This window comes from Cryptococcus neoformans, chromosome 14 (assembly GCF_000149385.1).
Source record: "Cryptococcus neoformans var. neoformans B-3501A chromosome 14, whole genome shotgun sequence".
In the NCBI taxonomy this organism is placed as follows: Eukaryota; Fungi; Basidiomycota; class Tremellomycetes; order Tremellales; family Cryptococcaceae; genus Cryptococcus; species Cryptococcus deneoformans.
In genome coordinates this window covers 310358-322875 of record NC_009190.1, presented here as the reverse complement: position 1 = coordinate 322875, position 12518 = coordinate 310358, and the positions used below count along the sequence as shown (strand labels likewise).

The following is a 12518-nucleotide window of genomic DNA, read 5'->3' as shown; positions in this document are numbered from 1 at the left end:
AAGACTATACAGATTTGTCAGCATACCGATAGACTCCTGCATCAAACGCATTTGAAACTTACACTGGCCAGCAGTAAGGGTACCGATCATGACAAGACGAGTGGTCATACCGGTGAAGAGACCGGAAACACCGAGCTGACCAGCCATCTGGACGAGCCTAGAGGTGGTAGACTGGCCGGGGGCGCCCTTGGTCTTGTTGATCTTAGACAAGAGGGTGTCGGCGGGTTGAGAGATAACGGCGGCGGCCAAACCGGCGATAAGACCGGAAGTAAGGTTAAGACCAGTGAGCTGTCCACCAGTAAGAGAGTCCTTGGACTTGCCAGTGGCCTTGAGGATCTTCTCGACGGCAACCTCGTAGCTGCGATAGTATTAGCCAAATGTTCGATTATTACGCAGTACGGTCGACTTACACGGCGAACTTGGCCATGGTATAAGGAACCTGCTTGAAGAGGATAGGGCCGAAACCGGCGTAGAAGGCAGCGGGACCTTCCTCCCTCAAAATCCTAAGGAAACCACCGGAAAGACCGTTGGCGAAAGATGGCTGAGAGACAAGCCTGATTCGAGTGGCCTCAAGGGGACAGAGAGCAATGTCGGCGAAGAACTCGGCGATGGCAGAGGCACCAAGGTAGATGGCCTGTCGGTTCTCACGGGCCTTGTCGACACCAACGAGGTCAATGGCCTTCTTCTTCCAAAACTCGTAACTAATTGGCAAGTTAGCGCGGCTCTAGGCGGTTATTTGAAGAGACATCATTACTTACCCACCGAACTTGAAGGCACCCTGGATGGCGTAACCGACGGCGGTGGGGCCGAAACCGGTGAGAAGAGCACCGGCACCCTCCTTGGCAATGATTTGTCGGAAAGAGGCAACCATACCCTATTGTTTGTGACATTAACACCACGCCTTACAATTCTCAAAATCCTTAGGAACTGTTTGAAAAAACGACCAACCCTGTTGTAAACCTCTGGTTCGAGCTGGATTCGGGTCTTGACGACATCAACGGGGGTGAGGGCACCGTGGGTGACGGCACAACCAAGAGCACCCGCAAGAGCGAATCTGCGTATCCCATTAGCGATCTGAACAAACAACACATTGCTTTCGGGTCGAAATGACTAACCGAGAGTAGAGGTCAATACCGGTAGGAGAGGAAGTAGCGGTCTGCTTGACAGCCTCCTTAGCGTCCTGGTACTTCACGTCGGCCTTACCGCCCAACTCCTGAACCTTGGCCTGAGCATCCTGGCCGAGAGCCTTGCCCTGGGCAACGGCGCTGTCGACCTTGTCTCCGACGGAGGGAAGGAAGAAGGAGTTGGTGGTGGAGAAGAAGGGGTTGGACCTGTAAGGAGACATTGTTGTTTTTGAGTGGTGCGTGGATTACAGCTGTTGAAGAAGAAGAAGAAAAAAGAAAGAGGTGAAAAAGAGGATTGATTATTACGGGCCACGATTCAGGGACCACGGAGCCATGACGGAATCGAGAAGCCACCCATCGGAGTTTCGGAGTTAGCTCCGGCGCGATGCCTGGCTGATGAGATGCGGATGCGTCTATGGAAAAAAGGATGACGAGAGATAAGTATGGCAGGCCATGGATAGTACTCTTGGCAATGGGTCTGCCTGGAATGGCCCTAATGGCCATCTTACCTCCTGTTACTGCCAGCAGAAAGACACAGAAGTCTAGAACCCCGTACACCACTTTTGGATCCCTTATGGCCAAGTGCCGAGGCTATGCTTGGCAGTCTGTAGACGAGCATACTATGAAAGGTCCTTGCAGACCATAGAACAGCATGCAGTACAAGCAAGCTGCATTATGGACATGATGACAAACTCTTCTTTTCCTGCAAGCCCTAGTTGGTCTTTCTCTAAGCCTCAATCTAAGCCTCAATCTTCTCATCAACCCCTTCTCGCCCAAACAACCCTCTCCCAAACGCATCCGCCACCACATTGAACCCGTCTTCTGCCTGGTGCACTTCTTCCAAAAACAAATCGTGTCTGTCAGCCAGGCGGAGCTGATTGCGTCGAAGTTCACGGATAACCGAGTGTTGTCGAGCACAGATGGGACATTCTGGATCAGAGTCCGGTAAACATCTAGGTTTTCCAGTCAGTGTCAGCTAATTGTTCAATGTGCCACGATGGAAAAGACAAACCTTTGGTGATAGCTGTGCTTGCACATAAAGTGTACACTCGGTAAATCAAGCTGCCCACCGCACGCTGCACACTTTGTGACTTGGAAAACTTCTGGCTGGGACACGCTGCTCCTATCCAAAATAGCTTTGCGCTTGGCAGCAGTTTCCGAACGATAAGAATCGTAAAGGTGTTTATCCTGCAATCTCTGTGAGTATTCTGTGGTCGCGATATGAAAACCTGTGATGCCACTTACAGACTCAATCTCCTCTTCATTCTCCTCAACCTTTCCTCTCAACCACTCCTTGACGCTTCCAACATCAACTACCCCATTCCTACTCAACAACTGCACAACGCCGAGCGGCGGCATGATCTGATACTCATCAATCTTGGCCAATATTTTGGACAGCTCTCCCTTGTGTCTTGTAAGGATAGCAGGTGATGATGTAAGGTATCTAAGGACAAGAGGATATAAGTGTGGGTGTGACGGGCCGTACATTTCAAGGTGGGTGAACACCTTGCTCGAGGGCGTTATTCCTTGCGCGTCTTCGGCTTCTTGTCCCTCATCCATATAATACCTCAGGACATCCTCATACATTCCCATCCCTTCCCAAAGTCTTACCATGCCCTCTCTAAAGCCTACAGAGGAACACAGAACCAGCGCATGCATGGGATCGTAAGGTGTCGAGTCGCTGTTGATTAAGGCGAGTGCTTTCCGTTTCGATTGTTCGGCAGACGAGGAGAGATAGAGCTCGAGAAGGGTGTTCCAAACGGCAGTTTGGTCAATAACTGTCGGGTCGGTGGGAGGAGGCGCGTCCATATCTCTTTTAGGAGCTGAAGTGGTACTGGAATTTGAAATTGAGGGGTCGACTTTTTGGTTCCAAAGGTTGAGAGCGACAGATTCGAGGAAATGTATGAAAAGCTCGCGATGATCTACAAAGTGGGCAAAGTATTGTCTCGGGGAGGCTGGAACATAGCTAGGCGTCATGTCTTCCTTTTCATCCTCCCCGACCCTGGCAGCATCGGTACCGTCATGAGCATCAGTTGGCTTTTCATCCTCGTTCAATGTTGCGCCTGAGGGCGTATCTCCAGACAAGAACCCAGTCACCTTGTTGTACCCCAGATATGACAACATCGCTGGCCCGCTCCCGTTCGCTCCGCTACCAGCGGTAGTCCCATCCGTCTTTCCATCGACTTCATGTACCGCTTTCTTCTTCCCAAGATTTCCAGAACATAAGTCGATGAGGAGTTCTGTTGTGGCTTCTGGTTCGTGCTGAAGTAATGTTCTCCCATATCTCACCATATTCACCTCGCACTTTTTCTTGTCAGCTCAAATCTCAAAATACTGATAATTCTACTCACGGCTTTCGGCCCCAGCCCTCTCAAATATCTTAACGCCTCGTCAACCTTACCCGCATCCTCAATCTGAATCCTCAAGTAATCCTCATGCTTATCAAACTTCTTGGCCAGATATGCCGCATGTTCATAAAATCCTGCTTGCCTGCATACCCTAATGGCCGTATCCAGATCAAAAGGCAACTCTCCTTCCCGTCCACCCGCCCCAGTCCCAGGCGCAGGCGACGAAGAGCGTCGAGCCTCGGTACGAATGAACTGGTCGAGACGAGCTCGATCGGATGTCTTGGTGTAACAGTTGAGAAGCAGTGTAGTGTGGTCGGGATTAGCGAGACCGCGAGAGTGAAGTTCTTGGAGATAGGTTGTAAGGTTGTGAATTCTTTGCGCGTCCAGGAACTACTTTCCTCTCAGCTATTCATTCACACGATTTGAAAGATAAACTCACTTTGCGGATGACATAGCTTGGCTGCAGGGACCCCAATGTTTTGACAAACTGACCCATTGCCCCATCGAAATCACCCTTACTGTACAGATAATCACCATATCGTCTGTGGATGTCGGCAATGCCTGCTTCATCAAGGCCTTGTGACCGAGCCATGGTGATGGCGAGGGTGTACAGGTTTCTCCGATATAGTGTCTCAAGCTTAGCCTGGGTGGATTGCTCGTCTAATCGTGATAACTTCGCATATATGAGCTTGCCGAGGTTCCCCAGATATACGGGTTACTCACCTTGCCGTTGGCGCCGTACACATAGATCCCTCCCCACTGACAAAAAACATCCCGCACTCCTTCGCTATAAGTCCCAGAATACCCAATCACCTTGTTATCTAAATCAAATATTGTGATCTTTGCCATGTCAGGCGATCCTAATTCACCGTTTGGGGTTGACTTGGCATAATGCCTGACAGTGGCCGAGGCGGAGGCGGCAGACGGGTAATATGGAGGTGATGTTATGATAAGATTATGATTGTATACTGCTATAGATGACTTGGGTCCTATGTATGGTGTCAATATACGTCCACATCGAATCGCAGAGATTTACCTTCATAGGCCAAGCAAGCCCCACGACCATCGGGACTGTAAAGATATATAGCCTCGTCTCTGGCCACAACCATTTCCTTCCTCTGAGAGTCCATTGCAGCACATCCAAGAGCGCATCCCACATCATCTATCGTCCTCGCCTCGCCTTTACCGTTCACTGGAGCAGAAAGTACTCTGTTGGTGGTAACGATAAACAAACTGAATCCGTGAGAGGAAGATGACCTGCTAGGTGTTGATTTATCTGTTGGTGGATATTCGCGGAATCCTAAGCCAGTCACTGGTTCATGTGATTCGTGGACAACGCGAGCCTTGGGAAGGGATGTTAGAGATAAAGAAGTAGTCAATGATTGAAGGAAGTGTCGATAGAGAAGGACGGTGCCGTCTCCTAGCCCTATAGCGAGATGCGATAGATTCGACGTAAGAGCTACCGAAGATACCTGCGTCCAATTCAGCTTCATCCAGTAGCCTTAGAGCCACAGATAAACCTACAGGATGAGGCCTTTGTCCATGTTGTATCCGTACGCTTCTGAGCAGCACTGGCCTTCTCTCTGAACTCTTCTTGTCGTCCTTCGTCAGATCCCACACCTTCAGCAGGGGCCAAAGGCTCCCTTCTTCCTCTCCTATAGCTACAAGCAGCCCGGCTGCCTCGAGAAGGAATGTCGCGCGACCATTTTGTTCCCAGGCAGTAAACGATCGCTCGATGGAGAAATGCTTGTCGAGGATACTGATATTTCGAGATGAAGAGACTATCAGTGAGGGTGACAGAGGAGATTTAGGAGCTGTGGTGGTAATTACGACAGGCGGAGTCAGTTGCTACCTGTTATCAGCATACGGCTTTGGACTGTAAGCTGGCCGCCCACTTACTCGGATAGCTCGAGGCGACTGGGCCATGTCCTGTTCATCCTTGACATTTTCCGCATCGAAGAAAGTGAACTGTCGCCATTGAGGAGCTGTTTGGCCTAAGTGTGAAGGCGAGAGTGTCATGGGAGCTTTCTTGAAAGTGGAATGCTGGATGATGCTGCAGCAAGGGAGCGATGAACGACGAATGACGGATGAACAACAACCACTCGCATCGGTCAACAGCAGGCGTGACGCACGAACGGGCAACGCAATTCCGAAATGATGACGTGGAAGATGTAAACTGTGATCGCCCAAGGCAGTCCTACCAGCAGTTTTGAGTGCGCAGATCAGATGAAAGCTCTCATCATCACTTGAGAAGTTCGGTGAAGTAAGTGCGCGTTTTTAGGACAAAGTCTATCTGCTAGGCCCATGACTTGCATTTACTAACACTCCTCAGCCCAAAAGGAAACGGATGAAGCATCTCGGAAGCTGTACCACCAAGCCAAGAGCTTCACGACGAGAGCTTCATTGCGTTGCTGAGAGAAGACTGTGGGACGCAACTGCCAGATGCAAGGAATAATTGTACCATGTTTGACAGACGTGCAATTGCATCAAAATCGCTTTCATGCCTTGGTTCGAATGTTAATGGGATGGATCTGAGGGGTGCTTTAGCTTACCCCATCTGAATACAGTGTCAGCAACTTGAAGACAATTTCAGATCAGCCTTCAAATGGGTATGTGCCTCTGTGTATGCAAGAGGACAATATTCAACAAACCTTTGCGAGGCGGAATCCAACGGTCTTCGTGGGTGCCGTCAAACAGCAACTCGACCTGCCGTCGCTGGCGGCCTACATGGGTTCCATACTCAATGGTGATCGCGTCATGAAAGGAAATATTTCTAGGTTGCTAGCCGAGAATGTTAGTGAGTATTACATTGCCTTGACAGTCGAACACCAGTCTCAGGAGTGCAATTTAGTTCCTGGCACCATTAAAGAGAATTTCATCAAGTTTAAAAGCTTGATGAAAGAAAGCATGGATGAGTGCATACATGTCTTACATGTGATTTCTTTTTGGTCGTACATTACATTATAGACCAAACTTTGGATCAAGTTTCAGTGACCCATGGGTCTAAAGCGAGGAGGTAGTGGAGCCAACTTGCTCTACAACCCTGAACAACTGGAGCCCTTGGGGCTTCTTTTGGTCATTGATTCCCATGCCGAGGTTTCGTTGGATCTACTGAAGAAGAGCCGAAAGACTCATGTAGAGTACGAGGCGGTCTTCGAGGCATTATCTGCTAAGTATATTCGCTACGAACCTCTCATCGGCTGGACCCCTCCTCGAGCATCCAAAAGACGACGAGTTGACGAAACGAACCGCGCTGGCAGTGTTGGAGGGGACGGGAATGGGGCGCTTATAGAGGACGACCGTGATTAAACCTTTTCTTTTTTTTTGTTGGATGAGTGAGCAATGGGAGAGGAGGCCATTTGTGGCGTGGCTGCTTTATATCTTCTACGAGATTCTTCTATCAAGGTTCTTTTCTTCTCTTTATGCATCCATAGACATCTCACAACATATTTTACCGTTAAGAACAGTTAGGCAAATGATGGATGATATAGGGCTTCAGGGATCGAGGTATATGAACGTCATGCATAGCTTCTTATCTTATCAACAATCACCCCATTGACCTAAAAAGGATACTCATACGTGTATCGTCTTAGTATTTTTAATTCACAATCAAAATGCCTATTACACAACGAAATGTCCATGAAACTTTTACTCAAGGCCACCACTGAGCCTTGTTCATTTCTTCGGTAAGAGTCTCGATATCTAGATTCGTTGCATTAGCCAGTGAGCTGTCTGACAAAAAAGACACGAGACTTACCGAGACCTCTCAGCTTTTCATTTGTGTCTACACCATCTTCCTGAGCCTGCTTGACAACACCGGCAGCAACCCTAGCACTGACCGCCCTGATCCTTTCCAACCTAGGGTATAACAAGCCTTTCTGCTTCTCCTCCGGTGTGAGAGCCTCGGAAAGAGCAATGGCAGAAGCGGTGATCATGCCAGTGGTAATACGCTTGCAACCAGCCTGGAGGGCACCAAAGCCAATACCAGGGAACACGAGGAAATTGTTTCCTTGACCTGGCTCTCGGAAAGTGCCTTTGAATTGTTGAGGGGCGTAGGGAGATCCCGAAGCAAAGAGTACACGACCGTCGGTCCATTCAAGGGCATCGGAAAAGGCCAACTCGCACTTGCTGGTAGGGTTAGAAAGGGGGAAGATGATGGGCGACTGGTTCAACTCGGCCATGCGCCTGACGGCAGACTCGGAGAAAGCGCCAAAAGTGGTGGAGAGACCGACAAGGGCGGTGGGCTGAACGTACTCGATAACAGATTCGAGAGAGGGGTACTCTTTGCCTTCAGTGTCGTTTCGGATAAAGAACTTTTTGTGGGAGGCGACCTTGCCAGAGACGACATCGGCGCGAGTAGAGGTGATGAGACCCTGTCGGATGTCAGTATGGTTTCGGGCAGCATAGCGATTCGCTTACCTTGGTGTCAATGAGCCAGAACCTCTCCCTGGCCTCATCCTCAGTCAACCCTTGCATCATGAAAAAGTTCATCATCTCCTTGGCCACACTGAGTTATGTGTTAGCTCTTTGAAGATCACAAATTCCCGACGTGACTCACCCAACGGCAGCTGAACCACCACCAAGGAAGACAACCTTATGATCCCTTAAAGGCTTACCGGAAGCTTCGCTGGCGTGTTTAGCAGCGGCAAGGAAACCAGCAAGGATGACGGATCCAGTACTATACGTTATCGTTAGCTCATGTATAAACAACAACAACGAAAAAAGACATCAACTTGCCCCTCAATATCATCGTTGAACATCCTGTACTTCTCCTTATACCTCGCCAAGAAGTCAAAAGCAGCCTCAGAGTAAAAGTCTTCATGTTGAATGACAGCCTTGGGGAAAGCCTCGGATGCGGCAGCCATGAAAGCGTCCATGAACTCAGTAGCCTCCTCGAGGCCAACTCGGGGCTGTTTAAGACCAATGTAAAGAGGGTCATTTCGGACAGCCTCATTGTTGGTTCCCATGCTTACATATCTGTCAGCTTTTTTGGCTTTAAATTGATCATGAAAAGAGAACAACTCACTCAAGGACCACAGGCAAGCAACCATGAGGGTTGACGCCACCACCAGCAACGTACAAGTTCAATTTGCCAACGCTGATACCCATTCCTCCGATACCGAGATCTCCGAGACCCAAGATACGAGAACCATCGGTAACCACGAGAATCTGAGGCGGGGCGACAAGCTTGGAAGCGTATTGGTGGAGAATCTCGGGGATTCGATCCTGTGGTTGGGGAAGAAATCAGTTGATTCCAAGCATATAACACGGGGAGGAAAACACACCTTATCCTCGATGTTAAGGTAAAGACCTTCAGGTCCAGAGTATATTTGAGAATATTTTTGACAAGCCTCACCAACGGTAGGAGTATACACGATGGGCGCGCTGTGAAACGATGTTGATCAGTCATCGATCACTTTTGAAAGCGTAAAAGTTGTGTGCTGTACTGGTCACACGACACTTACAGCTCAGTCAACTCGTCACGCATGACCGAGAAGAACAAGTTGGGATCTTCCCTCCGAATCTTGGAGAGGTGTACATGCTTGAGCAAGGGAGTAGGTAAATTTTGGAGGTGGGCTTTGAGACGGAGGAGGTTTTGCGCGGGAGTGATGGCGGGGAGAGGAGAGGCTTGAGATGCTGTTAGTATATGTGCTGTGTAGGGCAAGCAGGATATAAATAAAACTTACTTGACCGCTTAAGTGGTTGAGAAGAAGAAAGAGTGCGGGCAGGAACAGCAATAGTCATCTTGAATCGTTGTATTGTTGGTCTGTGAGAAGCAACAGTCGAAGTAGTCGGGATGGTTATATATCCTCGGGAAATAATCTTCGTGGAAGCGTGTGAAAGGACTATTGATAAGGACTGGCGGATTTTGAATACGCTATCTGTAGACCTAGATGAAAGGGTAAAGGGGGTACGAAGCATTCTGGGCTGGTATTAATAGCTGGGAAGAGCCAAGGGTGCGACTTGTGACCTGGGCGGGAACGGAGGTTCGTGAGCAGGGGCTACGGTTATACTCGGTGGAGTCGGTGGTACGACCGGGACGATGGCGTTTATGTTTGTAGATTGTTGACCATTCTGTTGTTTACGACTCGAAATACATTGACGATCTGTGGGGGAATAGGCAAAGTATGGGGAATTGTTCGACATTTCAGTCAAAAGTTCGAAATAACGACCTGATCGTTCGAAATCATTGATAACCTCCACCGGTACCATCTCCGGTTTCTCCCGATTGATAACGCGCTTAGCCCCTGTTTTAACCGGTAAATCCATCCATTATGCGCGAACAGGCTGAATTTGGGAATCCCAAAAAGCGTGGCTGTCGGTCAAATCCGATAGCTTTTTTTACTGCTCAACTTGTGTTCACCTTGGGTTGGTCAAGGAGGTGTAAAGAAACCATACATGAATACTTACGATGGCTGTTTTCTCTACTGTTGATCCTTACTCTTTCCAATAATTTAGCTAGACTGGGAGATTTTCAAAACAAGCACGGTGCCCAAAATAACTCGACTCAACACGATGGTGCTGCTTGCCCGAAAGTCACGTGCTAGATGATTGGGTTACTCAACTTTTCGCCCTCAATTTGGGTTTTGGGTGCTGCTGATTATTTCTCTCTCCTGAAATCCATCTCTACGTACATCCACTTCCAGCGAATCCCCTGGTTGATGTTTTACAGAACTAATCACCGCCGCTAAGCGCTTATAAAACAAAAGAGAGAAAGAGAGGAAATTCAACAGATAAGGGATAACGATGGCCCAACCAGGTCTCAGCTATAAGGGTGCGTTTCGGCCTTTTTATCCTGTAGACATCAGACTTTTCAAAACCAGGACTGACTTGAGACTTTGAAATGTATTCTAGAAATTGCAGATGCTATAGCGTCCTTCTGTATGTCTCCTTGGAAACGCGATGCACTAAACCTCTTTTTTTTTCTTCGTGCTAACGCCAAGAACGTTTCCGCTCGTGCTCCAAAGTGGAAATATCCCTCCACACAATCCTCTGTATCCGCCAGATTTACCCTCCTACGACGTTCACCCGCCGCCGTGCCCATGGCGTTCCTGTATACCAATCGCGTCACCCGACTGTACGATCGTACATCTCGCAGGTGATTGCCAGTGTAGGCAAGGAGATTCATGAGGGTAGATTGAAGAGGATGACGGTGGTGATCAAGAGTGTGTTGACTGGGTTACCGGTGGAGAGGATGATTTTTGATATCGGGTACTTGTCGGGGTTGGATGGGAGAAAAGATGTAGGGTGAGTTTCTCTTTTTTTTTGGGATGTGGAGGGAGAGTGTCCAGAGAGGGGTGTTGACTGGCTGGCTGGCTGACTGACTGGCTGATTGGACTAGGTTGACGGGCGCACCTAATGCTGATGAGCTGGGTCTCATGCTTCGCGGGTTCCTTATCAAGCTCTCTTCATTAGACGGCCAGTTGTTGGATAATAATGGTGAGTACGCTTTATTGCATCGCCCTCCTGCCTCCCCCCTCCGCGACTTTGATGCTGATTTTAGAATAGAGGAGTGTACTTTTGCGGTTATTATCGAGACCAATGACGATTTGGCGCCGTCCTCCAATTCCACAGAGGTAAGCCCGTCCTCCTGGGCATTTACCTCGTCTCGTCAATCTTTCTGACCTTTTTTTTTTCTTTTTCTTTTTTTCTTCTTTTCACAAATCCACAGGAAACAGGGCCTTGGGTCCCAGCGCTTGCTGCAGATACACTCCGACCTTCACAAAAGGAAGACGCCGAGTGCCCAGAGAAGCACGAACCGCTTCTGAGCGTCAAAGCTATAGAAACAGGTGTTATAGATGTACGTTTATCATCTTCGACTCATGAGATGGGGAGCTGATGGGGAGTAGATGCGGTTATTGGTGCAAGAGTGTGTGGCCAAAACAGGGGTAGAGCGATTACAACCGTCTTTATAACCTATAATCATGTTTTCTCAATCAGTTAATAAAAGTGTTGTTATCAATGAAACCCATGTATTTCAAAATGCCGCCAGTTATCCAGTTCCATTCATATCGTTACAACTTTACACCCTCTTGATCTCGCCATATTTTGCATTATAGCACAACCCGTCAATCTAGTACCTCCCAGGACCTCCAAAACCGCCCTGCTGCTGGGGGCCGCCATATCCACCTTGGGGTCCACCATGGGGTCCACCCTGAGGCCCACCAAAGCCTTGCTGAGGACCACCCTGGGGCCCGCCAAAACCTTGCTGAGGACCACCCTGAGGACCGCCGCCATGAGGCCCACCGAAACCTTGTTGAGGCCCGCCAAAGTTCTGGGGGGGAGGGGGACCACCATGAGGTCCGTTAAAGTTTTGCTGGGGAGGGGGCCCACCTTGGGGACCGCCAAAGTTCTGCTGGGGAGGAGGAGGGCCATTGTGGCCTTGGTGCTTGGGAGGTCTGATGGGAGAGAGTGGAGTCAGCTGGTGACCCATTGATGGCAGGGATGGCTTACTCGTCGTGGTGGTGGAAGAGACCCATTGTTACTTGTTCTTGGTTGATAAAGGGTGGGTTGGGATAGAGAGATTTAAAACAGGCAGAAGGGTTTATATACTTGCATAAGGATATCCAATCAGTGGCCACTAACCTCGCAGTAAGGTACTCCCACTGCATCTTTCTGCATTCACAGCAGCTCCACCAAAGCCGAATTGAACGCTGAGGGAGAAGTGCAATACGTCATCACCGGTCATTTCCTACCCTGTCACCCGCAGTAAATGTGTCTTTCGCGGCTTGGCATTATCCCGTCGCGAGTCGTGATTGATTTTTGTAAAAGGGAAAAGGAAAAACAGCCTCAAGTCATCAGCTTGCCAGGCTGTGCTGATGGACGAGGCCGTAGAGTATGTCCATTGATCATCATGCACAGTCCCTTGAGATCAACCCCTTGTTTCGCATGCTCACTTCTTCGATTCGCCGGGCAAGAAGTCAAGACGAAGGCCATGCAAGATGTGGGGTGGCTATATGGGGCTTCGTTTCCAGCCCTTAATCTTCCACTTGCTCGCAGTGCTCCGTCTCCACTGGCCATGTACATATCTTGCCCGCGATGTGGT

The 12518-nt window shown here is 49.2% G+C and overlaps 5 protein-coding genes across 5 annotated transcripts in view; 1 reads left to right on the top strand and 4 right to left on the bottom strand.

The window, feature by feature from the left end:
* The window catches only part of CNBN1030 (hypothetical protein), a gene marked incomplete at both ends in the record, with an annotated part of 1415 nt that extends 70 nt beyond the window's left edge, over positions 1–1345 (bottom strand). The window contains 6 exons of the mRNA XM_766830.1: positions 1–4; positions 63–358; positions 411–701; positions 759–874; positions 949–1054; positions 1116–1345. The exon at positions 1–4 is cut by the window's left edge and continues 70 nt beyond it. Coding sequence (XP_771923.1) covers positions 1–4; positions 63–358; positions 411–701; positions 759–874; positions 949–1054; positions 1116–1345 — 1043 coding nt within the window. The remainder of the gene's footprint in view (positions 5–62; positions 359–410; positions 702–758; positions 875–948; positions 1055–1115) is intronic.
* A 518-nt stretch (positions 1346–1863) lies between these two features.
* On the bottom strand, positions 1864–5491 carry CNBN1020 (hypothetical protein; the record flags this gene model as incomplete). Its single annotated transcript, XM_766829.1, has 9 exons — positions 1864–2077; positions 2137–2312; positions 2370–3428; positions 3476–3862; positions 3912–4145; positions 4196–4461; positions 4509–4944; positions 4997–5320; positions 5372–5491. The coding sequence occupies 9 exons, from the start codon at positions 5489–5491 to the stop codon at positions 1864–1866; spliced, it is 3216 nt and encodes a 1071-aa protein (XP_771922.1).
* Positions 5492–7124: 1633 nt separating this feature from the next.
* On the bottom strand, positions 7125–9394 carry CNBN1010 (hypothetical protein; the record flags this gene model as incomplete). The annotated part of the gene is made up of 9 exons (XM_766828.1): positions 7125–7174; positions 7230–7845; positions 7892–7979; positions 8031–8150; positions 8210–8440; positions 8499–8698; positions 8758–8857; positions 8938–9100; positions 9160–9394. The coding sequence occupies 9 exons, from the start codon at positions 9392–9394 to the stop codon at positions 7125–7127; spliced, it is 1803 nt and encodes a 600-aa protein (XP_771921.1).
* An 825-nt stretch (positions 9395–10219) lies between these two features.
* Positions 10220–11312, top strand: CNBN1000 (hypothetical protein; the record flags this gene model as incomplete). The annotated part of the gene is made up of 5 exons (XM_766827.1): positions 10220–10247; positions 10417–10720; positions 10815–10912; positions 10982–11049; positions 11145–11312. The coding sequence occupies 5 exons, from the start codon at positions 10220–10222 to the stop codon at positions 11310–11312; spliced, it is 666 nt and encodes a 221-aa protein (XP_771920.1).
* A 234-nt stretch (positions 11313–11546) lies between these two features.
* Positions 11547–12084, bottom strand: CNBN0990 (hypothetical protein; the record flags this gene model as incomplete). Its single annotated transcript, XM_766826.1, has 2 exons — positions 11547–11871; positions 11927–12084. The coding sequence occupies 2 exons, from the start codon at positions 12082–12084 to the stop codon at positions 11547–11549; spliced, it is 483 nt and encodes a 160-aa protein (XP_771919.1).
* Positions 12085–12518: the final 434 nt, after the last annotated feature.